Source organism: Rattus norvegicus, chromosome 4, assembly GCF_036323735.1.
Source record: "Rattus norvegicus strain BN/NHsdMcwi chromosome 4, GRCr8, whole genome shotgun sequence".
Classification (NCBI taxonomy): Eukaryota; Metazoa; Chordata; class Mammalia; order Rodentia; family Muridae; genus Rattus; species Rattus norvegicus.
This window is the reverse complement of record NC_086022.1, coordinates 169,788,955-169,815,970: the sequence shown is the minus strand read 5'-3', so window position 1 is coordinate 169,815,970 and position 27,016 is coordinate 169,788,955. Positions and strand designations below refer to the sequence as shown.

Here is a 27,016-nt window from a genome sequence, read left to right as displayed (position 1 = left end):
AGAAGACTTGCACGTGTAAGCAGAAAGGAGGGAACGCAGAGGAGAGAGAGCAGGAAGTCTGTGGAGACTCCTGTCTTCGACCTAGGGCAGAGCTGGAATTCTCTCATCCTTACAGCAGGTAAGACTCTGCAGAGAGAAAAACTGTCCTGAACAGTAGCCACATCTCTCTCCTTTCGTTGTACGCCAAAACCAACTGCACAGGGCTAGCATATGACTCCATGGTCGTCTTGCCTAGCGTATATAAAGACTTGGTTTGACAGCAATAGCAAGCATCAGGGTAAATACCAGAATCACCTAGCAGCCCCTCAGAGAGCCAGACTTACTAAACCAAGGAAAACCACCAATTATAAATACAATGTGCTAAGATCTGAGTGCTGACGAAACCGGCAGCAGGAGAAACACCCACAGGGGCACTTTATCATCATGCCTTCTGAGTGGGGATGGACGGACTGTGGTAGCCCATGTGTGGACAGCCACACACTTGTTAAAGTACAGAGATAGTTGGATCCCGCCTCCAAGGACTCTATATGAGAAGCACCCTTCTGACGGGGAAGCGGGTCCAGGACACTCCCTCGGTGAGGCCTTAAAGCAGAGGAATCCATTTCTGTCTGCCCATGTATGGAGGGACAGACCATAGGCTCAGCTAACATGACATGAAAATAACTGAACGCTTCCCTCACGCCTACAGAATGGAGCCCAACGTTCGCAGCACAAAAGTTGAAGCGTTTCAGTCTGGGTGCCACGCAGCATGCTTTAAACCCAGCACTTGGGAGGCAAAGGCATAGGAACTTTGGTGAGTTCAAGGCCGGCATGGTCTATATCGTGAGTTCCAGGATGGCCAGGGCTATGTAGAAAGATGCCATCTCAAAAGCAAAGCAAAATGAAAACAAAAGCAAAACCGACCGACCACACAAAAAGCTAATGCTCTCACATCATTGAACTCTAAACTCCATCTGCACTTGTTTGTTACCAACCCTGTGCTTTAAGAAACTTCTGAGGATATTCTCCATCCACATCAAATCCTTCTGGTTCCTTAAAGAGCCAGTGCCAATCACTCACATTGTCTCCGCCCATCTAAGCACCCTCCCCACCGCAGCCTCCTATATAACCTCTCGTCCTCAGCCCTAACTTGTAACCAACCTCCTTCACAAAATACTCCCTAATCGCCCTTGACTAAAATCAATGTCCCTTCTTTTGTTCACACACCTGTGTATGTTGTGTGTATGCGTATATGGGCCCATGTGCCACAGTGTGCAAGCAGAGGTTGGAAGACTCCTGGTTAGGAGGGAGGGGTGTCAGTTTTCCTCTCTTACCACAGGATTCCCAGGGGTTGAATTCAGGTTGTCAACCTTGGTCAACTTACTCACAAGGACATTTTTATCTTGCCAGCCCCATCCACAGTTCATATCTGGGCCCCCGTGTTCTTAAGATACCCTTGGAGTTCCATACAGGAGTTCATTTGGAAGAGCATCTGGTCCAATCCCCTCATTAGTACATGAGGAAACCAGGACTGAGGGCATGGCTGAACTAGAACCATACCCTGGACTTCAGATAAGTCTGATCCTCAAAGCGAGGGGACAGATTAGCATCTCTGTGAGTACAGAACAGAGGGTCTTAAAAAAAAGAACAAAGTAACTTGTAGGGAGGTCATGGCTGACAAATTCAGAACTGTGTGTCTACCATGCCCCCCTGTCCTGGGACCCCCTGCCTTCTCCAGAGGTTCCTGTTAAGCTCAGTTTCCCACAGATAGTCCCAGCATCTGGCACATAACAAATGAGGCAGAGTGCGTTCCCATTCCCCTGGACTAAGTCAGCTGGGTACGGCTGAGCTCCAACACATTCTAGAGAGCAGCCCCGCCCACCCCACCCTGCTGCTCACACACTCCACCCGGATACTGCGGTATGAGACAAAAAACTGACATCTGCCTTCAAGGTATCAGAGCTTCTTTCCTACCCATGATTCCCACCGACCCCTCAGCTTAGGCCTCCTCTGCACCCAGCTCCCAGCACTCTCCCGCCCTTCTTACACTCTGCTGTCTAAAAATACTGATTTAGAGTCTGGCCAACTTCTGCCCAACAATGATCCAAACAATGATCTCTCCTCGTCCACGGCAGCATATTGTCCTGTGGTTCTGTACATGGTACCTCACGGTGCTTTTCTTACCCCTAACCCACCCATGACTACCACTGTAGTCAGTCTGCAGTTAAGGACACTATAGTTAGTCTGCAGTTGAGGACACTGTAGTCAGTCTGTAGTTGAGGACGCTGTAGTCAGTCTGTAGTTAAGGACACTGTAGTCAGTCTGCAGTTAAGGACACTATAGTTAGTCTGCAGTTAAGGACACTGTAGTCAGTCTGCAGTTAAGGACAGTGTAGTCAGTCTGTAGTTGAGGATGCTGTAGTCAGTCTATAGTTAAGGACACTGTAGTCAGTCTGCAGTTAAGGACACTGTAGTCAGTCTGTAGTTAAGGACACTGTAGTCAGTCTGTAGTTGAGGACACTGTAGTCAGTCAGTCTGTAGTTGAGGACACTGTAGTCAGTCAGTCTGTAGTTAAGGACACTGTAGTCAGTCAGTCTGTAGTTAAGGACACTGTAGTCAGTCTGTAGTTGAGGACGCTGTAGTCAGTCTGTAGTTAAGGACACTGTAGTCAGTCTGTAGTTAAGGACACTGTAGTCAGTCTGTAGTTAAGGACACTGTAGTCAGTCTGTAGTTAAGGACACTGTAGTCAGTCTGCAGTTGAGGACACTGTAGTCAGTCTGCAGTTGAGGACACTGTAGTCAGTCTGTAGTTGAGGACGCTGTAGTCAGTCAGTCTGTAGTTAAGGACACTGTAGTCAGTCTGCAGTTGAGGACACTGTAGTCAGTCAGTCTGCAGTTGAGGACACTGTAGTCAGTCAGTCTGCAGTTGAGGACACTGTAGTCAGTCTGCAGTTGAGGACACTGTAGTCAGTCTGTAGTTGAGGACGCTGTAGTCAGTCTGCAGTTGAGGACACTGTAGTCAGTCTGTAGTTAAGGTCACTGTAGTCAGTCAGTCTGCAGTAGAGGACACTGTAGTCAGTCTGCAGTTAAGGACAGTGTAGTCAGTCTGTAGTTGAGGATGCTGTAGTCAGTCTGTAGTCAAGGACACTGTACTCAGTCTGTAGTCAGTCTGCAGTTGAGGACACTGTAGTCAGTCTGTAGTTAAGGTCACTGTAGTCAGTCTGTAGTTAAGGACACTGTAGTTAGTCAGTCTGTAGTTAAGAACACTGTAGTCAGTCTGCAGTTGAGGACACTGTAGTCAGTCTGCAGTTGAGGACACTGTAGTCAGTCTGCAGTTGAGGACACTGTAGTCAGTCTGAGTTGAGGACACTGTAGTCAGTCTGCAGTTGAGGACACTGTAGTCAGTCTGCAGTCGAGGACACTGTAGTCAGTCTGCAGTTAAGGACAGTGTAGTCAGTCTGTAGTTGAGGATGCTGTAGTCAGTCTGTAGTCAAGGACACTGTACTCAGTCTGTAGTCAGTCTGCAGTTGAGGACACTGTAGTCAGTCAGTCTGTAGTTGAGGACACTGTAGTCAGTCTGTAGTTAAGGTCACTGTAGTCAGTCTGTAGTTAAGGACACTGTAGTTAGTCAGTCTGTAGTTAAGGACACTGTAGTCAGTCTGCAGTTGAGGACACTGTAGTCAGTCTGCAGTTGAGGACACTGTAGTCAGTCTGAGTTGAGGACACTGTAGTCAGTCTGCAGTTGAGGACACTGTAGTCAGTCTGCAGTTGAGGACACTGTAGTCAGTCTGCAGTTAAGGACACTGTAGTCAGTCTGTAGTTAAGGACGCTGTAGTCAGTCTGTAGTTAAGGACACTGTAGTCAGTCTGCAGTTAAGGACACTGTAGTCAGTCTGTAGTTAAGGACGCTGTAGTCAGTCTGTAGTTAAGGACACTGTAGTCAGTCTGCAGTTAAGGACAGTGTAGTCAGTCTGTAGTTGAGGACGCTGTAGTCAGTCTGTAGTTAAGGACACTATAGTCAGTCTGCAGTTAAGGACACTATAGTTAGTCTGCAGTTGAGGACACTGTAGTCAGTCAGTCTGCAGTTGAGGACACTGTAGTCAGTCAGTCTGTAGTTAAGGACACTGTAGTCAGTCTGCAGTTGAGGACACTGTAGTCAGTCAGTCTGTAGTTAAGGACACTGTAGTCAGTCTGTAGTTGAGGACACTGTAGTCAGTCTGTAGTTGAGGACACTGTAGTCAGTCAGTCTGTAGTTAAGGACACTGTAGTCAGTCAGTCTGTAGTTAAGGACACTGTAGTCAGTCTGCAGTTAAGGACACTGTAGTCAGTCTGTACTTAAGGACACTGTAGTCAGTCAGTCTGTAGTTGAGGACACTGTAGTCAGTCTGTAGTTGAGGACGCTGTAGTCAGTCTGTAGTTGAGGACACTGTAGTCAGTCTGTAGTTAAGGACACTGTAGTCAGTCTGCAGTTGAGGACACTGTAGTCAGTCTGCAGTTGAGGACACTGTAGTCAGTCAGTCTGTAGTTAAGGACACTGTAGTCAGTCTGCAGTTAAGGACACTGTAGTCAGTCTGTACTTAAGGACACTGTAGTCAGTCAGTCTGTAGTTGAGGACACTGTAGTCAGTCTGTAGTTGAGGACGCTGTAGTCAGTCTGTAGTTGAGGACACTGTAGTCAGTCTGTAGTTAAGGACACTGTAGTCAGTCTGCAGTTGAGGACACTGTAGTCAGTCTGCAGTTGAGGACACTGTAGTCAGTCTGCAGTTGAGGACGCTGTAGTCAGTCTGTAGTTGAGGACACTGTAGTCAGTCTGTAGTTGAGGGCAGCAGCCAGTGTTCGCATCCTTCATGAGAAGGCAAAGGGGAAGACCACCTGGGGAGCACAAATCTGTTTCCACTCAAGCCCTTAGAAGGTGACTGCTGAGAAAACATCACAAGCCCCAGTCAGCCCCGTGGAGCCACCGCAGCTATGGCTGTGAGACAGAGAAGGGAACTGCCCCACCCTCCCCCATTCCCACCGCCTATCCCTCTATCCCCCCTCACTCACAGAACTGAGAGAGGCAGCAGTCAGCGCTTCTGCCCAGAAGAGGAAGACGGACTTCTGGTCTGAAGTGATTGCAGAAGTGGTTGGGGTTTCCTTCACGTGACATGGAACCCTGTAACTCCAGACGATGGAGCCAGAGCTGCCGTCTACCACCGTCATCTGCGAATGAGAAGATGGGGAGAGCCGGTCCATAGGAGAGCAGAGGACAAGAAAGCACAAAGGCAGACGTTAAGGCAAACACTCCCGAGAGCGGGTATTCATCCTCCTCCATGTTTGTGAGGCGCTGGGCTCCAATACCTGACATGACATGGGGACAGAGCCAGTCCCTTTATACAGGGCAAGCATTTGCACATAGCTACACACGCTCTCGTGTGCACTTAGATCATTTTCTAGGTTACCTGCTGGACCTACTGCAGGGTAATGAACGCCAAATCAACAGTTGTTGCAGTGCTACTTAAGAAATAGTAAGAGGAAAGTCTGCAAGGCTGAAGCATAAACAGTTTTATTGGCCATTTTCGGCCCCTAGTTGGTTGGCTTTGATTGTCAACATAAAATCTAGGCAGGTTGTTTTTTAAAACTAAAACTCGGAGCTGTGCAGCGGTGTGCACACCTTCAATCTCAGTGCTCAGGAGGTAGAGGCAAGAGGGCTGCTGTGAGTTCAAGGCTAGCCTGGTCCACAGAGAGAGATCCAGGATAGCCAGGGCTACACGGAGAAACCCTTTCTCAAAAAAGCAAAACAAAGGAACACAAAAACTCTATAACTCTGAACACTGAATGGAAAATGGCTGCCAAAGCATTGCGTCCGCCTACACACAACCTTGCAGAAAAGGCGAAATGCTCACACCGTGGGTCAGCATCCCTCAACCTGTCATGGCACCTCTGCCTCTGAGCTCTGGTCTTAGTGTTCCTGACCTGGTTATCTGTGCTGTGCATAGCATAAATCCAATCTTAAAGACCCTACCCATGTCTTTAAGCAAAAGCTTCCCACATGCCCAGACACTGAGCTCTGACTTCTCTAAACCTGATTGTGACTGTATTGGAATAAGACATCCATTTATACCTACCTTTCCCTACCCAGACTTGTAAATGATCCCTCCCACCTAACTGTAAAGTACAGGCTCCAGAAAGAACCTAAAATTAGTCTAGAAAAGCTGCTATTACTCATTGAGAAGTGGACACTAGCCCAAATGCTTGAATTATCCTAGATGCACAGAACACATGAAACTCAAGAAGGATGACCAAAATGTGAATGCTTCACTCCTTCTTTAAAAGGGGAACAAGAATACCCTTGGCAGGGAATAGAGAGGCAAAGTTTAGAACAGAGGCAGAAGGAACACCCATTCAGAGCCACATGTGGCCCATACATATACAGCCACCAAACTAGACAAGATGGATGAAGCAAAGAAGTGCAGGCCGAGAGGAACCGGATGTAGATCTCTCCTGAGAGACACACCCAGAATACAGAAAATACATAGGCGAATGCCAGCAGCAAACCACTGAACTGAGAACAGGACCCCCATTGAAGGAATTAGAGAAAGAACTGGAAGAGCTTGAAGGGGCTCGAGACCCCATATGAACAACAATGTCAAGCAACCAGAGCTTCCAGGGACTAAGGCACTACCTAAAGACTATACATGGACTGACCCTGGACTCTGACCTCATAGGTAGCAATGAATATCCTAGTAAGAGCACCAGTGGAAGGGGAAGCCCTTGGTCCTGCCAAGAATGAACCCCCAGTGAACGTGAGTGTTGGGGGGAGGGCGGTAATGGGGGGAGGATGGGGAGGGGAAGGGGAGGGGGACGGGTTAGGGGGATGTTGGCCCGGAAACCGGGAAAGGGAATAACAATCGAAATGTAAATAAGAAATACCCAAGTTAATAAAGATGGAAAAAAAAAAGCTGCTATTGCAGATGTTAGCAAAGGTCTGTGAGTTTCCACTTTATCCATCTACTAGACTGGAGTTCTCTGAAGGGAGAGACCAGGCTTCCAGTTCTTATTCTTCCCAGTGTCTCACCCAGGGCTGGACACAGCTCGTTCTTTCCGAACGTTCTGATTGATTCGAGACCCTCTTTTACCTTTTTCATCCCAACTCCGTCTTGTGTCTGCAGAAGGAAGTCCAGCGTCTGGTCATCAGTGAAATACCCAGGAGTGGGCTGGCTGCAGACAGACAAGGGGGCAATCAACAGTATTTACAGAAAGAAAGGGCGCCTCCCTCCTTCCCCTCCCCTGCACCAGCCTCGGGCAACGAGCAATCGGTTTAGATAATTTTAACCCGGGAGAGTTAACTCTGAGGAGAGTTGCTCAGAACAGCAGTCACCGAGGGTGCTCTGCGCTGCGAACCTGCGCAGGCCTTGAAGATTCAGTTTCCAGTGAGGCGTAAGGTCTTGTCCCCTAAGCAGGACCAGGCCTTGTCTGGTTGTAATCAGGAGGCTGCTGCTGTTGGAATCTGGTGCCTTCACCAACTGGAGAAGCTCAACTCCATCACTACATTGAACAAAAACCCAACAGTCACTCTCTGGTGTGGATGAGAAATGTGTTCAGTTTGATGTTTGATGTTTGATGACAACTGTGTATTCAATTGTCCCTTAGTGTCTGGTGCCAGGACCTACTGCAGGTACCAAATTCACATGCCCATCATCCTTACACTGAACGATACATTTTCTCCATACAACCAGTATCCTCCTATGTAATGTGAGCCATGTCTAGATTAGTCATAACTCTCAGTACAATGTATAAATGTTTGCAATCTACACACTTTAGGAAATAATGACAAGAAAAAAACGGCCTGTACGTGTTGGGTGCATACACAATTCTTTCCAAATATTTTCAATTTGCAGAGGAGTGAACCGCAGTCCATGATGTGGACTCCCAACTCTTCCTGGTTGGAAATCCTCTCTACTTGGACCCTCTGGGGACAGTAACAGAGCCAAGGACAAGGACACAGAGGACAGGCAGAGATGGGAACAGGTGGCCTGAAATTGTCATTAAGCTTGGGCAGTAACTCTTGGCATTGACTTCATCAAATTATTTCTTTTTCTACATTACTGGAACCATTCCATCAAATTCGCTAAAATAACATGATAATACCGGAGGAGGGAAAATGCTAGAAATGACTTGCAACTTCTGACAGAAAGGAACAAAACAATTATTACTCAAGCCAAGAGTTGTGTAGGTAAAATACATAGATCACTGCATATGACAACACAAGTTGAGAAGTACATAAAAATTAAAATATTTTATTTCATGTATCCTGTTCCTGGTCTATCATGATGAATCTTTGGTTAGGAGGAAAATACAGGGAAGAAAAGGTGAAAGCTTCCACACAGCTTTCCAGCCATTTTATAAATGCATCCTTTAGCTGTCCTAACCATGTTAGTACCAATCCTTATAGTCTATGTATGACATAATCCTACAGCCAACATTCCACACCAAGAGACACGATTCCTCGCTGTGTTTGGCATAGGTTGGTATTTTAAGGTTAGCTCCCCTTCCCCACACCTCTGCCCTCACTCACTAGTCAGCGCAAACTCAGAGACCCCATGATGTATGAGTCTCCAGAAGGCCTCTCTACAGTCAAAGACATGGATGGGCAATACCTGTAAACATCGATGAGCTCAGAAAGGTTGACAGATCTGTGCTTCTCCCATTCGGGCTCTTCTATCTGCAGAGAGGGTGGTGAGCTGTCTCGGTTTTGGGCCTGAACAAAAATGTCCCGCAGGGCGACGGCTTGTATGTTTCCTAGTGCCACAGGAAGAGCCAACACTGAGAAGCTGGGTTTAAAAGAACTCGCCCAGGCTATCTCCCAGGGTGGGGTTCTGGGCAGGGGACACAGGGCGGATCCCACCCCAGTGCGGTCCCACTTGGAGTGATGGGAAAGTGATCAAGCTGATGCTGGTTGTCCCTCTCCAGAGACCGCATCAAGGGGAGGCAGAGTTCATGACCTGCAGTAGGGGACAGGCCCTATAATGGAGACGGAAAAGAGCCAACGCCAGCAGCCCCTGTCTCACAGGAGCCAGGACACCTACACCAGGGGAGCAGAAGCCAAAGCCAGCCTTGCTTCTTACCAAAGCCAAACAGGATGTAGACAGCTCCACTGGCGGTGATGTAAACCTGGGGACCAATCAGATTCCCCACTCCCACGATGTTATACTTCACAGGTCGGCCCACGGGACTCCCTGTTCGGCCAGATACGAGCAGGAAACACAGATCTGGCTGAAGAAGTAAAAGAAAGGAGCCGTATTAATAGAGCCTTTCATTTCCGAAGGCTTCATGAGCTAAGTGGTTGGAGAGCACGAAGCCTAACGTGCTTGCTCATTCCCCCGGAGATAAGAACCGGGGCGAATGCATACTCCCGATTAGATGTGTATGAAGAGTATCTAAGATTCCTCAGATGAGGAATCACAGTGGTCATCGACTGTGTCATCGCCTAAAGATGGAGAGTTAAATATACGATGCTGATACAAGGGAGGGTCTTTACTCAATAACCAGTTTTTACCAGAGAGATCCGAATGACCAGCTTGAGAGGAGTTAGAATCCCCAAGGAAACACAGCTCTGGGTGTCTCTGAAGATGTTTCTAGAAAGCTTTTTTCTTTTTCTTTTTTTTAAAAATATTTATCTTAAGTATCCTGTTTTTAGGATTTGTTTGTTTATGTATATGACTACTCTGTCGCAGTCTTCAGACTCACCAGAAGAGGGCATCGGATCCCATTACAGTTGGTTGTGAGCCACCATGTGGTTGCTGGGAATTGAACTCAGGACCTCTGGAAGAGTAGTCAGTGCTCTTAACCACTGAGCCATCTCTCCAGCTAGAAAGTTTAATCAAGTAGGAAGACCAAATCTAGATGTGGGCAGCTTCATCCTATCAGCTTGGGGTCTTAACTGAACAAAAATTAAAAAAAAAAAAAAAATCAGGGCCTACGGAGAAGGCTGTTGTAAGTACTTGTTGTTCAACCATGAGGACCGGTGTTCCGATCCCAGGACTGAAGTCAGGCAGCTTATGAATCCCTGCAACTCTGGCTCTGGGATCAAAACTCATCTGCCTCCCAAGGACACTCACATACACACATGTGTGCACAAAGACTCATACAGACATACATACAAACACATGCACACACATAAATGAAATTTAGTTGCAATAGAAAGAAAGGAGTGAGCATGGACTTCCCTGCTTCCTGACTGTGGATACAATGTGACAGTGCCTCAGCTTCTGCTGCCCCCACCATGCCTTCCCCGCATCCTGGCTCTTGACACTGTAAGACACGGTGAAACCTTCCTCCCCTCAGATGACTTTGCCAGGTATTAGATCTCAGCAGTGGCTAACACACTGGTGTGCCCCTGTATCAGCCCACAGAATTCTCCTACAACGTCACATGTCTGGCCTGGCCACTGTCAAGTTCGCTCTGGAAATCAGTAACACTTCTCTGCAAATGGCCAGCTGGTGGATATTGTAGGCCTCTCCAGTGGTGAGGTCTCAGTAGCAACTGCTTTCTACTGTTCTCCTGGCATGAGTCTGTCACAGGGAGAACAGGAAATGACTATGCTCCAACAAAAATTTATGTGGGAAAACCAACAGTGGGACGAACTTAACCCACTGGCCACAGCTTATTAGCCTGAGCTCTAAAGACTCTGTTTCTCCATTATTTTGTGTGTGTGTGTGTGTGTGTGTGTGTGTGTGTGTGTGTGTGTGCATGCGCGCGCATGTGCACACGGGTAGTATATGCTGTGTGTGAGCAGGTGCCCTTAGAGCCCAGAAGGGGGCATTCGATCCCCATGAAGGGAAGCTACAGGCAGCTGAGAGTCATGTGACGCAAGGGTTGGGTACCAGGCTCCAGTGCCCTGAAAGAGAGGCAAGCACAACCACTGAGTCACTGCCCCAGACCCTCGATAAAGTGCTTGACAAGGTTTATAATTATGAATTCTTATAGAAAAGATAGACCAGTGTGGTTTTCAGCACACGCATCAAAAATGACTTATTCTGTCAATACCAGAGGGGAGATTTTAGGGGAAGGTCATAGCACTCTGCTCTTGTATGTCCTAAAACATCCTGTCAAAGACTACATCACTAGAGTAAGCATATAGCACAGCTAAAACACTATATAGCAAACTTAATGCTCTAAAGGGCCTTAGGTTGGAAGATGAATCAAAATTATAGGAAGAAATCATTTTACCAATTAATTGGTTATGGTGGTTTCAATATGCTTAGCCCAGGGTGTGGCACTATTAGCAAGTGTGACCTTGTTGGAGGAAGTGTGTCATGATGGGGGTGGGCTTTGAGACCCTCCCCTCCTAGCTGCCTGAGGGAATCCATCTTCTAGTGAGCTTCAGATCAAGATGTGGGGTTCTTAGCTCCTCCCTTGCCATGCCTGCCTGGACACTGTCATGCTCCTGCCTTGGTGATAATGGGCTGGACCTCTGAACCTAAAGCCAGCCCCAATTAAAGGTTGACCTCACGAGAGTTACCCTGGCCGTGATGTCTCTTCACTGCAACGGAACCCTGACTGAGACATTGATTAATGAAAAGAGAGGAGCTCATTTGGTGACTATAAGCCAGGAGCAAATGTTAGAAAGTCTTCAGCTACGAACAGAAATTGAATCTGCATTAAAAGAAGTAATGGTATCCTCGGGTGGAGGTAACCATGAACAGAGCTCTTTGCGGATGTTAAAGAACCTATGGGCAGATGGGGTTCAGGGGAAGAGGAGCACCCTGTCTCTGAGGAGACTGTGTCAGCAATGGATACTTAGCCTTTGGAGTAACTGACTTAGTGGGGTCAGGCAGTCCCTGGGTTTGAGCTAGATGGAGATCGATTCACTCCAAGATGCCAAATGGGAACTGTGAAGTGGAACTCTGAATGGAGGCTGGGAGCATAAACTCCTCCACCAACACTGCAGCCCACGAGCTGATTAGCAATGCAAGGGGGCTCACACATCAGTGCCATTAGCGTTAGCCTGGGGCGTGAGAAGGACACACAGGGCCATGGGTCTGGGCTCACATTCACACCGACACACAGTGTGACTGCAATGGCTACAGGCTTCTCAGGTCCCTTCTCCATAACATTCTGGACCAGACTGGTCCCCACGTACCGAAGCAGGCTCTTCTGCCAGGTTCAGCTCATACCCCTCCCAGACCTAAGGACTCGTCTACTCTTAAGTCACAGTCCTAAATGTATTCCCTTTCTATGTCTGTGCCTCACACAGCTCCTCCCACTCATTGCCTGTAATCAAGGCAGAAGCGGGCAGTAGGCACGGCCTAAATCCATCTGCTCTCTCGGAACATCCCGTAACTGTCACTTTCAGGCAACATGGAGACTCTTATATCATCTGCATACTACTGCTCAAATGAGTAAACTCTGTGAGGACAGCTGACCAACAGACAGGTAGGGTCAGAGTTAAGAGCAGGCGAGCTGATTCCTCTCACAAGGGCCCTGTAGTGTGGAGAGTCTCAAAAGCCTAGCCCACCGCCCTTCACATTCCCGGGCATAAGAAGCAGACGGGGCATTGAGACTAGAATTTCTGCTACTCCTGGTGGTATAGACCTGAAATTCCAGTATTAGGGAAACTTATCAGAAGACTAAGGCAAGCCTGAGATAACAGTGAGACTCTGTCCCCCAAAATCTCAAACAAAAGAACCGAGATCTCCAAATGTGCTGATGCACAAGAATGAGGCCTGCTGGGCTATGAGAACTGGGTTCCGTCAGAAAGCAGTTTCCCACACTCTCACGCCTTCAGAAAATCACGTCCTATAGCAGGAACAAAGTCCTTCCACCCCCACGTTGAATACTGGCTAGGATACAAAGTTTAAAAACGCTGTGTGAGGTGGCTGGTGAGATAGCTCAGCCGCTCCAAAGGTACTGAGTTCAATTCTCCAACAACAGGATCTGACGCCCTCTTCCAGCATGCAGGTGTACTAGCAGACAGGGCTCTCGTACATAGAAATTAATTATTTAAAATAAAACTCTATGTGAATAATTCCTATATCAGGTCAATGACTTAGCCGAGGCAGGCAAATCTGAATCTGAGGCAGGGGGACAAAAGGAGACCCTGTCTCAAAAATAAAAATAAAACAGACTGAGCCAGTGATATTGATCTTTAAAGTAAGAAAGGCGGGACCAGCAAAGATGGGTTTTTCTGCAGGGGACTTGAGTTTGGTTCCCAGCAACCATATGGTGGCTCGCAAATGTCGATAAATCCAGTCCCAGGGGATCCGGTGCCCACTTCTCCTCTCCAAAAGCACCAGGCACACAAGTGGTACAAAGACATATATGGAGGTAAAGCATCCATATATACAATAAAATATATACAGTCCCCCTTTTGTTTGTTTGTTTTTTCTAAGACAGGGTTTCTCTGTATAGTCCTGGCTGTCTTTGAACTCAATCTGTAGACCAGGCTGCCTTCAACTCACAGAGATCTGCCTGCCTTTGCCTCCCGAGTGCTTGGATTAAAGATGTGCACCGCAACCACCCAGCTGCATATAGCTTGAATTTAAATTGCAAGCCAGTCACGGTGGCACATACCTTACTCCTAGTCCTTTGGGAGACAGAGGCAGGTGAATCTAGGTGAGTTTGAGGCCAGCTGGGGCTACATAGTAAGAGCCTGTCTCAAAAGAACAAACAAAATTTTAATTGAGATAACTGCTCATTAATTTGATCTTCTCTGAGACTGGGGAAAAGGTCTTTTATTTCGTCTGTGTACCAAGCGGCTGCTCCACAACGTCTGAACTGTGACTTATGAGGTCACTGTGCTGGAATCAAAGTTCATCTTTCTTGAGGGGGAAGGGAGGAAATCAAGGCATTGCATCACTGTGGTATACTGGACAGACTAGAACATATTAAGTAGACCAGGCTGTCCTTGCACTTACAACAATTCTCCTGCCTCAGCTTCCAAGTGCTAGAATTATAAATATGAGCTACCACATCCACACTGAAAATCTGTCTTCTTCTGGCACTCCCTTTGGTCCTTGATGAATCAGAAAGGATTTTAGTCTGGTTAGTTTATGTAGAGGGAGGTCCTGATGTTAAAATTCCACTCATCAATTGGTTCTTGATGTGTCAATAAAGAAGGTGGGGAGGAGGGGCGGGAGAGGAGGGGTGGGGAAGGTACAGGTGGGACTTCCAGATCCCAGGAGGAAAAGGAGACAACACAAGGAAGGAAAGTGGCAGATCTGTCGTACTTTGGAAGAAGAACACAGCAATCATGTAAGGCCCCAGGGGGCAGCTAGGGCCTGTGGCCTCCACTATGGGAAGATGGCCAAAGATGTTTGCAGGGACTAGGTGGAACGAGCCACTACATTTGGTGCAGGAGGAAAATGGAGATAATAAATTGGTAAGGGCACACTTTTCTAGGCAGGAGTGATCCGTGCCCAGCAATTATGCCTAGTAGGCAAATTAAAAGGTACCAGAGCTCTGTGTGTGTGTGTGTGTGTGTGTGTGTGTGTGTGTGTATGTGTGTGTGGTGTGTGTGTGTGTGTGTGTGTGTGTGTGTGTGTGTGTGTCCAGGTTAGGGCTGGTGGCAGCAGATCCTGGAGCTAAGCTGGGTAAAGCAAAAGGAAAGCAGGGAGTGGCCAGAGCTCAGTCCAATGAAGGAAAAGGTGGTACGGATGTTTAAAACCACAAGCTACAAGTTTAGACAGGTCTCATTGTGCAACCCAGGCTCACCTGGAACTTTCAAACCTCTTGTGTGCTGCGATTACAAGGGTGAAGCATTTGCTTGTGATGATGTTGTTGTTGTTGCTGCTGCTGCTGTTGTTGTTGCTGCTGTTGGGGGTCTCCCCACACACGTGTCAGGCTAGTCTCAAGCTTACTATGTTGTCACAGATGACCTAGAGCTTCTGAGTGCAGGAGTATCTCCACCACACCTGATTTATGCATTGCAGGGGACCAAACAAGGGCTTCATGGGTGCTAAGCCATCACGCTACCAAACTAAGTTTTATCCAAACTTACGTCTTATGAGCCTTCTGTCCATCCACCCTGCTTTACAATTGAAGTAAACTTTAAATACGTATAGTAAAACTAACGTTACGTTTACAGAGTAGAAAATACGCAGTGTTTTAGGACTTTATTTGTTAGCTTTCATTTTCATAAGCGGCCTCCAGGGAAAGATGAACTTTCTCTTGTAGACGTGTGAAGGAACTCGTGCATGGATAGGGTACAACTTGCCCTGGGCCACAGAGCTACAGAGTGGTATAGAAGGAATTCACACACAAGCCATCTGTCCACTCCAGTGCACTCCTAAACCACAGTCCTCAGAACCACCGTGTATCATAGGAAATGAACTTAGAGTTTTCTTGGTTCACTTACCCCTCACCAAGAGAATCTACTTCAGCCTAAGCCATTGCAACAACAAGGCCTACGCGGCACTTACAGTGACCATCACTAGAGACCGATCGTACCTGCAACTCTCCAATGGCCAGCACCACCAGATCTCGGACACCGTCTTCATCCAGGTCTGGCAGCACCACAACCGGGGCAGCCAAGGTACCGTTGGACAGATAGTTTGGGTTTAGAGTCCAGAGGATTTTCCCTAGAGAGGGAGACAGAGGTAAAGCATCACTTCCACTTTCTGTCTCAGCAAAAGGCAGGTCCAGAAGCGAAAACTTCCCCCCATATCTTCCCATTAGATTTTGTCTGACGACAAAGGAAGCAGGACGTGGGATCTGAAATCCTCAAGCATCTGGCTGCATGTGCGTGTAATGGCCTCCCATCGGATTTTAGCTTATTTGCTTATTGTTTTGTTTTATGTGGGTGGCTGCTTTGCCTGCCTGTGCAGCGCGTGTGGGTGATGCCCTGGAAAGTCAGCAGAGGGCATCAGAACCCCAGTAACTGGAGTTACAGCTGGTTATAACTGCCCTGTTACTGGGGCCTGAAGCCAGGTCCTCTGTAAGAGTGGCCAGTGCTCTTAACCATTGAGCCATGTCTCCAGCCCTAACCATCTGGATTTTGCATATCAAAGAGAGATGTCTATGTCCTCCTGGCAGGTCGGGGCTCACTCTACTAGGGCTGAGGAATGTGTCTGTCATAGGACACTGCAGGCACTAAGGAGCCCACACCAGAGAAACCACAGAAGGCTATCAAGAACTTCAGTCCTGAGCTAGGATAGTAAGTGCACTCTGAGGATTTGTTTTAAGTATAGGCGCTCATATAGCTCAGGCTAGCCTTGAACTTACTATGTAGCCAAGGATGTCCCTGACTTTAGATCCTAGTTCTACCTCTTGAAATGAGTGCTGAGATTACAGACCTGTGTCTGCTGGGAGTCAAACTCAGGACTTGGTGCATGCTAAGGAATCGCTCTACAAAGTGGTGTGTGTGTTTGTGTGTGTGTGTGTGTGTGTGTGTGTGTGTGTGTGTGTGTGTGTGTGTATGTGTGTAAATTTTCCCCACTCAGAGGTACCCCACTAGACAAGTATGGTACTCACACCTACAACTCCAGCACTTGGGAAGCTGAGGCAGGAGGATCTCATCAATTCAAGGTCTGGGGTACAGTGTAAAACCATGTCTCAAGCACCCCATTTTGGTACCTCTGATGTGGGAAGGACGTCACTATTTAACTTCTCTTGAGATTATGGCTCATAGAATAGTACATTATAGTGTATTATAGAAGAGTATAGTATATGGAGATATCTTTTTCATACGAGACTCATGTGCATCACTGCTAGCCTGTGAAGCTAAAACAGGAAATAAGCTTAAAGGCCGTATCAGTGCAAGACTGAGCGTTCTTTTCCCTAGCGTTCAGCCAGTACCCAGGGTCACATACAGACCAGCATAATTCAAAGACATGGAGGTGATACTCTCTTGCCTGTTGTACAAAGACCAGAGCAGAGACACTCTTTACAGCCCAGGCCCCCAGGCAGCATCTGTTTGGGTAAGAGTTTATTTAACCCTGTCTTATCACCAAACGGGTTCCAACAAGAATCTACTTACTCTGTCCGCCCAAGCCCCTTATCTCTTACCCTTAATAACCACCTTCTGAACCAGAGTAGCAAAGCAGTTTCCAGCCTGCTACAGGACAACCATCTTTTCCCCTGCAGGTTGCTCAAATCTTAGAGTCTCGCGGAGGTGACACTGTGCGCTCAAGGCCACTCTTTACCTGATGTTGCGTTGAATGCACTGAGCATCTTGCGAGTCCCCGTCACCAGGCAGATGGTTTTGGCCACGCTTCCCGGTATCAGATCTAAGCATGTGACGTCTTGAGCCTCCTCTGGGAGGGGACTGGACCACAGTGTGCTGCCGTTCATCCCCGAAAGGCACACAAGATCTGCTGTTGGTTGTGAGCCACCGCCTAAAGGCAGGGAAGGGAGGTGAGGAAGGGGCAGAGGGGAAGTCAGGGAGGAGAAGCGAGACGTGCTTAACTTAAACGCCAACCGTGAACGGTGGGTGGTGAAGCAGCAGCTCACACTTGTGTGCTCAGCTCCTTCCTGTGGTTTTGACAAGGTGTGAACACAGAACTTGTCATCTCTCCTGCCTCACACCTCGTGTAGGACAAATATGAGACCAGCTGCTGTGGGCGCCTCTACACTGCCTTACCACGTCTCCATTTTGGCACCTTTGCCAACGTATCTGTTTACCTGTCTGCCACCTTAGCCCGCACTGAACAGTGGCATCCTTAAAGAGAGACAGTAATAGCTGATTTCTCAGCACATCAGAAGATGCCTGATACACAGAGCTGCCGGTTGTTTGCTGGGCAAAAGACAGGGGTAAGGCCAGCAAAGTGGGTGGGGTAAGGCATCGGCTGCCAAGGATGGAGAACTGAGTTCAGTCTCCAGCCCCCAGCACTATCCCAGCATTCCTACAAAGGAGAAGGAAAGAATCAACTCCTAAAAGTCATCCCCTGGCTTCCACATGGGCTCTGTTACACGCATGTGTGCACGCAACACACACACACACACACACACACACACACACACAGACACAATAAATGTAATTTAAAAAAAATCAAAAGGCAGGAGCAGAATCCAGAACAGCACGTCGTAGTTGTTGAGGGCGAAAACCAAGCCACTCAGGCAGGAAAGGAATGTGCAGGGACGCCTAGGCTGACCTAGAATCTGTGCAGAGCAGGGCTTAAATCCTAAACCCAGTGGGCAGCAGCAAAGGCTCCCGAAACGGAAAAGCAGGTTTTCAGAAATGACCTGCAGTTTACAGAGAGGTGAGCAGCAAGCAGGTCTCGCCCTCTGCAGGAAAAGACCATGCCGGTCCTAGGGAAAGGAAGCCACAGGGGCTCAGGCCAGGGTGTGAGTGACTTAGTAACAGTTTAGTAACCGTGACACTTCCTGCCAGTCCTACTTTCACTCTGAGGTCCGGGCATCTTGACTCACTTAGGCTTTCTACTTTTAGACATCTCAAATTTCTAGGCTTCAGTCTTCCTGTTCCTCAGTGCTACTAACTTCCCTCAGATGGGAAACAGGATGTGGCTCGCTGGGCTAGACCTCCCAGACTACCTTCTAGACTTTTCCAGACCAGTCCTATGCTAGTCTTACCACTTAAGAACCCCAATGAGAGGCTCAGGCATGGTGGTACATGCCTTTAACCCCAGCACTTGGAAGGCAAAGACAGGAGAATCACTGAACCAAGAGAGGATGAACAGGGCCTACTGTAGCCAATGCACACTTGTTGAATGGATCATGAGCAACTGATTCTATCCCTCTGCTCCAGTGGAGCATCCATAAGGCATGAGGGTTGGGGAGATGAATTAAAGAACCTCATACTTGGAGCTGAACTCCAAGTCTGTTTTACCAAATGTGGGACTCTAAAGAGTTCCTCAACCTCAGTGTGCCTCAGTTTCCTTATCTGGAAGGGGGGGGCAATACTAGCCTACTTGGTAAGATTGTGTTGAGAAGCAATCTATTCTCCTGGGCTATGTGCCTACAACAGAGCGCAGCACACCGAAAGTTCCTAATGGTGGTTATTGTTGCAATTTGAGGGAGAAATGTCCCCAACAGCCTCAGGTATTTGGATACTTGGTCCCCCGTTGGTGGTATCATTTTAGGACATTATGGAACCTTTAAGATGTGAGGAAGTACATCACCAAGGGAGGGAGGGCTTTAAGAATTCATTGCCAAAAATAAACTCATTTGTAAATTGGTTTTGGTCATGGTATATTTTGTCACAGGCACACAGAAGTTACTAATATAGTTATATTCTTACTTTTACAACCTGGGGGCAAATCCTGTTTGTCTACATAGTATCCAAGCCCCTCAGTCTTGCCACTATGTATCTTGATATAGAGCAAATCTCACACAGCTTCAGCATCTCTCACCCTACTGCATGCCATCAGGTAAGATCACAGGAAGGTCTGCTCCAAACCCAGCAGCTTTCCCTGTCACGAAGTTGCATCCATATATCAAACATGCTTCCGAAAGGTGTTTCAGTGATGTCAGGCAAATGCACCCACGGAAATGTCTGATGCGTGCCTGGACACTCACTCTGGGTCTAATGATCAAAACGCACTTGCTAGGAGTTCTTCGCCCTCCTGGTGGGGTCTTCCATCAGCCGACATACTGTAGTCATTACCAATTCAGTAGCCATTGCAGGCAAACCAGGACCCTGTGTAGCGATCATGGAAATGAGGCATTTTTGCTTCTTCTTGTTGTTTGCTTTTTTGGGTTTGGGGGTAAGGGGTGTTATTGTTCATTGGTTGGTTGCTTGGTTGCTTATCATGTGTTAGCTATGGAGGCTTTAATAAAGAGACTATTGACAGAGGTGTGTCAGGGTGTAGGACCCCACTGTGGCAGCATAGGCCCTCAAAGCTGTTAATGTTCCCAGGGACAAAGGAGGACAAAAAAGAAAGTCCTCTAAGAGGGGCAACTTGAGACCAGCTCTGACCCATGGCCAACCTCAGCTGTGAGGGAAGCAGGGAAGTTAGTCACTCTCCTCAGTCTCTCGCACAAGGCTAGGGAGCTGATAAACATCCTCCACGTTGTCTAGCCTTCCCAGGGAGGACAAAGCTGGAAAACTAACTGAAAGGGGAAAGGAAGGCCACAGGTCCACTCATCTGTGTGATGACCGTGAGTGACGACCAAACCCTCGAGGACAGAGAGAGCAAGGTAGAAGCAGCATTCACTGTAACCAGGGGGCATTGGAAAACTGGCTGGGGAGATGGCCCAGTTGGCAAAGTGATTCCTACAAAAGCAAGAAAGCCTGAGTTCAATCCCCAGAACCCACAGAAAAAGCCTGGAGAAGTGGCGCATTTGTAACTGCAGTGCTGGGGAGGTAGACAGGCGGCCTCTGAGGGTTGCTAGTCAGATCCAGGCCAGTAAGAGACGCTGTCTCAAGACATCATGTGGACTGTGTTGAGAGCTGCTATGTATTCAAATGCTAAATACTGGCCCCCAAAATCTGGTTGTCCCTACCATGTCCCACTAGCAGATTCTCACCCCTAGTGATGCTATATAAATGTTGCTTCCCAATTTAAAGCCACTGGTTAAATAAAAGCAGCTACAGTAACTTACTGGAAAAAACAGAGGTACGTGGAATTTTCAGTTACTGAGCTGGGGTCACAGGTCAGAGGCAAAGAGGAGAGAGAGAGAGAGAGAGGAGGAGGAGGAGAAAGAAGAGACGTGTCTGAGCAGCAGCACTTGGCTGAGTGAAATACCCCAAGGACAGACGATAGAGCAGAAATGACCCAGGGAGAAATAACCCCGAGGACAGGCTGGTAGAACAGAAATAACCCAGTTGAGACTCAAACAGCAAGAACTTGGGGAGCTCAGCTGGGGAATTGACAGTCTAGCATATAGAAAAGTAGATTTGGGCTAATCCCCCAGTAATCGCGCTAAGCTGATTAAATAAACCCAGAGAACTCTGCCGCTGTTATTGGGGGCTTATCCGGGTCATTAATAACTCCTAGAGTTTATTAAAATCCATTTACAGGACAGTTCCTGAGGAATGACACCTGAGGCTTCCTCTGCCCCCAAGAACACCACACACAAACACACACACACACACACACACACACACACACATACACACACACATATACACACATACACACACATACATACACACACACATACACACACACATATACACACATACACATACATACACACACATATACACACACATATACATACATACACATACACACATACACACACACACACACACACACATCTAATTACTAAGGCTGTCACTACAAGGTATGGGCAAGTCACCTCTCAGAACTGGCTTCTTCACAGTCTGGGTGGCCACTCAAAGTCCCTTCAGCTATGCCTCAGTCTGTCTTCCTTCCTTTCTTCCTTTCCTTCATTCTTTCCTTTTATGTATGTGCAGGAGGGATGTACTTTGAGACTGGGCCCCTCTTAACACTGGCTGTCCTGGAATTCAGTGTGTAGAGCAGGCTGGCCTCAAATTCACAGGAGCTGGCCTGCCTCCACCTTCTGAGTGCTGGGACTAAAGGTGTGTGTGTGTGTGTGTGTGTGTGTGTGTGTGTGTGTGTGTGTGTGTGTGTGTGTGCGAGCACCATCACGCTGGGCCCTGGTTTCTTGCAATGATCTTTTATTTCGAAATGGTCTTTATTTACGTCAGGACTGTTCTGATGGGGCTCATTACGCATGGCAGACCTATAGTGACCTGTCCCCTGCAGACCTCCTTGTGCACTGGCCCTGGGAAGCTGACTAATGCTTTCTTACAGCTGACACTTCTCCTGTGGCAGCCTCCAGATGTGTCTCTTACCTCCTTCAGTCCCATTCCTGGTTGTCACAAAGGTGAGAAGCACGTCCCGCAGGCCATCTCTATTCACGTCAGCCAACTCCAGGGGAGACAGGTCCCCGCCTGGCGTACACATAATGAAACAAAAAGGGCCTGAGCCAGTTACCACAGACTAGTTCTCTTCTGCCGGGTTAGAAAGAAGACAGACACAAATGCCGCCAGCACCCCTCCCAGCCCAGGTGGACGGCCTGTTCCCAGATAAGACCGCAGAGATAAGCATCTCCCCTGATGCCCGCCCAGAGCCCTGGGCATTATATGTAAAGCAAGCAGAGACAGGCTCTGAAAGGAGGGGATGGTAAGTCAGCTTGACTAGAGATTGCAAGACCTAAGGAAAAGTAATGTATAGAATTCCCTGGGGTTTCTGGCCAAACTAGATAAAGTATAGTGAAATAACCCAGAACTCACAACTGCCATGGGGCCACTGCAGATCTAAGGAACCTGCTTCCCTGGACAGAGGCCCAGGAAGGGTGCAGCCTGGCAAGGCAAATTGACTATAGATAATAATGACCCCACCCCCACCCCCACAGCAAAGGCTGCAGAACCTGACTAATGGAACCTTGTTCTGGCACCACCATGTCACCCTCCCCTCCCACCAGAGTTGAGGCCAAAATAGGCACAGGGGTGGGGTGGGGGTGGGAAATGCCATCCCACCTGCAGTGGGGAGGGAAGTCTGAAGCTCTACCCGGCCAGCCCTGGCCTTCCTCCTCAGTAGGCAGCAGAGGCCTGTGCAGAGCAGAGGTGAGGGAGGAGGATCCCCTCCTTGTGTCTGAGGAGTCAGAGAATGCCTGCCAAATGTGCAGGGAGCTCAGACAAGAGTGGAAGCACAAGTGGGTACAGCCACCTCAGCAGACAGGGGCAACTGTTTAGAAAGAACACGTCCATTCCCTCCGAGGGGCAACTTTACTAGGCTTCTGCCTTGGAGAAATCTGTGCATAACCCTTTGGAAGTGTATAAAAATGTTCTTAGAATCGCTTATTTTAAAAAGATCGGAACTCATTCAAATGTTTCTCACCCTAGAAAAGCAAAGCCTGTGCTATCCTAACATGGGGAAAATGAACGGACTCTAGCTATAGTGTGTCAGGATAGATCAACCTCAGGAACGTCTCTTTTTAAAGGATGGGGACTTTAGAGTGTCAGAGTAGTTATAGACGGTATGCATGAAGCTCTGGCTTCAACCTCCAGCACAGGAAAAAAAAAATCCAAACTATGTCAGTGGCACCAGATGCTGTAACCCAGCGCTCTGGAGGTGGAAGCAAGATCGGGAGCTCAAAGTCAGACTCAGCTACTCTCCGAGTTCAAGCCTAACCTGAACCACAGGAGGGTGTCTCAGGAACAAACAAGCACAGAACTCGCATCGACGAGCAAGGAGTGGCGGCGCATGGCAATAATCTCAGAAAACTGAGACAGGAAGTTACAAGGCTAAGGCCAGCCTGGGCCTCACAGTAAGACCCTGTCCCCCGAAACAAAAATTATGTTGAACAAAAATCAGAGAGAGCTATGGTTCTGTATATATGAAATTCAAAGGGAGACAAAATTAATGAACATATCAGTGTCTATATCAGTGTGGCAAAGCTTTCAAGCCAACTAGTAATCTGGCTGAATCCAGGGCCAGAGTCTTCTGGGGACAGACAGGGATGTGGCTGGGGGACTGGAAGGCCTCCACGATGTTCTGTTTCCTCAGGTGGGTGATGGATGCAGCAGCAAGGCGGAAAACTCAAGCTATCTCCGGGGAACTCAGACAGCGGGGTCGGAGGCCCAGAGGTCTAGCCTTCTGTCTCATGTCTAACCTCTACCACCTAAGCAACCCTATGCACAGGGGAAAAGACTGCACGGCACACATTAATTTAAGATTTGGAGGGAAGCCAGGCAGAGTGGTGTGCAGCTGTGACACCGGCACTTGGGAGGTGAGGGCAGGAAGCCATCTGGTCTACGCAGGGAACTCTAAGCCAATCAGGGCAACGGGAAAGAGACACTTTCTCCAAAAATCTACTAGGCCAGGAGTGGGGGTGTATGCCCTTACTCTGACTGCCTGGGAAGCAGGGGCAGGGAGATCTCTGTGAGTTCAAAACCTTGGTCCACACAGTGAGTTCCAGGCTAGCCAGGGCTACAGTGAAACCCTGTCTCAAGGAAACAAACTAAACTAAACTACACTAAACTAAGTGAGAACAAAAACAGAATGACTCAGAGGGGAACTAACATATGAAAATTTACAGATTTACTTCTTTAAAATCCCGCAACTCACCTCCTTGGGAGCCCAGACGCCGGCTCCAAGTGCTATGCAGGTCTCTGGGAGGACAGGGGATGAGGAAGGCGCAGAGGAGGACCAGAACCATGGAGATCACCAGTGTCAGCAGGAAGACAGATGTGCGCACGTAGGACACCAGGGAAGACGTGGCCTTCTGCTCCAGACCCCCAAGGGGCTCCGAGGGGAAACCCTCCGGTGTGACTTCTGAAAGATGTGGCTTTGAAGCCCCAGCCACGTCCGCATCGGAGTCGGGCTCTGGCGGGTCTCCCAGGGCACTTTTCCCGTTTTTGACCCCTCCGTTCTTCTGCTGCAAGTTAAGTACAAGATCATCTTCACTCTCGTCACTGTCGGCCTGGGTAAGGGGGTCGTACTCGCCGAGGTCTGGGCTCTTCTTCCCTGGAAAGACAGACAGATAGGGAAGCAAAATCACAACAACAAACCTAGCCTCAAAGCATTTAGACTGCAGTGGCCTTCTGTATAATTAGGTGGTGCAGGAGGAGGTCAGCGGGAGTCCATTGTTCCAGAATTATTGTCTTGGGGTGGGTAAGAAAATTGAAAAGACCAGGGTTAAAGAAGAATACACTGTGTTAACCAAAATAAGCCAGGTGTGGACAGATACATGCTCCCCCGTGTGGGAGCTAAGGCAGTAATCATGAGAGCAGGGAGCCAGGCATAATGATTCACGCCTTTAATATCAATCAATGCTTGTGATGCTATATCAGAATTGCCATGAGTTTGAGGCTAGCCTGGGCTACATGGGCTTTCCCGTGGGCTAGTAGTGGTATGGCTCAGTAGGTGAAGGCAATTCCTGCCAGGTCTGTGACCTGAGTTCAATCCCCAGGGCCCACACAATGGGAGACATTCACGTCCATGAGCTGTCATCTGACCTCACTCCCATGCAAATACATATAGTTTTTTAAAATGTAACAATAAGAATAAATCTTGTCCCCCAAAATAAACATAAAAGGAGTCAGGGGTGGACGTCAGTTTAAGGTGAAATGCTGGCCTAGCATGCACAAAGCTCTGAGTTTGCCCCAGTACCACAGAAACCAGGCATGGCGGTGAAGGCCTCTGATTCTAACACTTGGGAACCAGTGGCAGAATCTGAAATTCAGCTTAGTGTGAGGCCAGTTTGCTGTGTAAGAGACTCTCGGTTTATTAAATGAAGGCAAAGCTGGCGATGCGGTTCAGAGGACCCAGGTTTTACTCCTAGCACCTACAAGGTGGCTCACAACTAGCTGTGACTCTAGTTTTGGGAGCTCTGCAGCCCTCCTCTGACTTCCTTGGGCGCCAGGCACGTGTTTGTACACAGGCCTACAAATATGCAAAATGCCCGTACACATCAAATAAATACTTGTTTTAAAGAGAAGAACAGAACAGCTGTTACCAGCTGCAGTTGGATAGGAAAATAACCTCCAACGTTCTGTAGCATAATCTATAACTATGGCTGTCCTGTGGGTCCGAGGGATTGAACTAGATCACCAGACTTGGAGGCAAGCGCTTTTACCTGCAGAGCGTCTTGCCAGCCCAAACACCTGCTCCTCTTATTAGCTTCTTAATTCGATTGAACGTCACTACCAAAGATGGCCATGGCTTTGACTTTTAATGTTTTTTTAATTTATTTATTCATGTATGCATGCATGAATTCGTCTATAAATTTGAGGCAGGGACTCACTATGTAGCCCAGGCTGTCCTTGAGCCTGTGGTGACCCTCCTACCTCAGTGCTGGGATTATATGTGTGCACCCCCACAACCAGCTCAAGGCTCTGGCTCTTGAGCAAACTTTCCTCATACCTAGTCTGTTCCTGCATTAGATTTCCTCAGAGCCATGAGGCGTGATTGTTCCTGATAAACTAGAACAATTCCCATCTGTACGTTGTCTCTCACAGAATATCTATGATTTTCCTGTTGTTTCTATGGAAACAAGTTAGCAAGTCAAATACTACATGGCAGCTAAAGAAGTTTGACAAGGGCTGGGGATTTAGCTCAGTGGTAGAGCGCTTACCTAGGCAGTGCAAGGCCCTGGGTTCGGTCCCCAGCTCCGAAAAAAAAAAAAAGAACCAAAAAAAAAAAGAAGAAGTTTGACAAAACCTCGCTTCTTAGAACTGTCCTGTGATTTGAATATCCTTTAAGAACAGCTTTCATTAGAGGGGGAAAGACGGCTATTCTGAGCATGCGTCCTGGGAGAGGTGGCAGATGGCCTGCATACTGCTACTACTCAGACTCTACGTTGACTCTAAGGGATAACTTACAGAGAGGCTTGGGTGCATGCCCACACAGACCCCTGGCTCCCAGGGGGTGACCTGTGCCTTCATGTCAGGCTATGGCTGAGCAAAGCTTTTCTCTTTGGAAACCACCAGGCAAGTTATGACTAATGAGAATGACTGTTAAGCCTTTAACTCAGTTAAAAAGGGGAAGGCAGTCCAGATAGAGGAGGACGGATTCCTGGTACAGGTCTCCGTCTGCTGAAACCCCTGGGGATATTACTTCTGTGTGCATATTACACAAAACAGAGCAGGAAAACAGAGGTGGAGACCAGATGTGAGAGGAGACCTGCAGGGTGAAACTTAGCATCGGTATAATAAATTGTTCATCAAACAGCATCCCACGGGATCATTTTACAGCACTTAGCACTTTCCAAAAACACGGACTACACTAGGTAATGTGGTAATCAATTAACTAGGAGTTTCTCTTTATTTTTGTTTTTCTTTTTTTTAAGATTTATTTATTTATTTATTCATTTATTTATTTATTTATTTTATATGAGTATATGAGTACACTGTCACTCTCTTCAGACACACCAGAACAGGTCATCGAATTCCATTATGGATGGCTGTGAGCCACCATGTGGTTGCTGGGAATTGAACTCAGGACCTCTGGAAGAGCAGTCAGTGCTCTTAACCGCTGAGCCATCTCTCCAGTTCCCTATTTCGTTTTTCAAAGCTATTCGTTGTATACGGTGAACATCGAATTTGACCTTTTGTTTATTAGGTTGGGTCTATCTTACTCTGTGCCTTGACTTCCTAAATGCTGGAGTGATATTTGCAGGCCGTCATG

At 47.9% G+C, this 27,016-nt stretch overlaps 1 protein-coding gene across 8 annotated transcripts in view; it reads right to left on the bottom strand.

Annotated features, from left to right (window-relative positions):
• Window positions 1–27,016, bottom strand: part of Fam234b (family with sequence similarity 234, member B) — a 74,374-nt gene that overhangs the window by 38,054 nt on the left and 9,304 nt on the right. For 4 of the 8 annotated variants that reach the window (XM_039107912.2, XM_063286372.1, XM_039107909.2 and 1 more), the window contains exons 2-10: window positions 23,957–24,355; window positions 21,679–21,807; window positions 17,099–17,290; window positions 15,405–15,535; window positions 9,083–9,230; window positions 8,615–8,756; window positions 7,359–7,502; window positions 7,094–7,175; window positions 5,022–5,177 (exon numbers count right to left, since the gene is read on the bottom strand). In XM_039107912.2, coding sequence (XP_038963840.1) covers window positions 5,022–5,177; window positions 7,094–7,175; window positions 7,359–7,502; window positions 8,615–8,756; window positions 9,083–9,230; window positions 15,405–15,535; window positions 17,099–17,290; window positions 21,679–21,807; window positions 23,957–24,355 — 1,523 coding nt within the window. The remainder of the gene's footprint in view (window positions 1–5,021; window positions 5,178–7,093; window positions 7,176–7,358; window positions 7,503–8,614; window positions 8,757–9,082; window positions 9,231–15,404; window positions 15,536–17,098; window positions 17,291–21,678; window positions 21,808–23,956; window positions 24,356–27,016) is intronic. The other 4 variants (XM_039107913.2, NM_001108652.1, XM_063286371.1 and 1 more) reach the window with 1 other exon arrangement.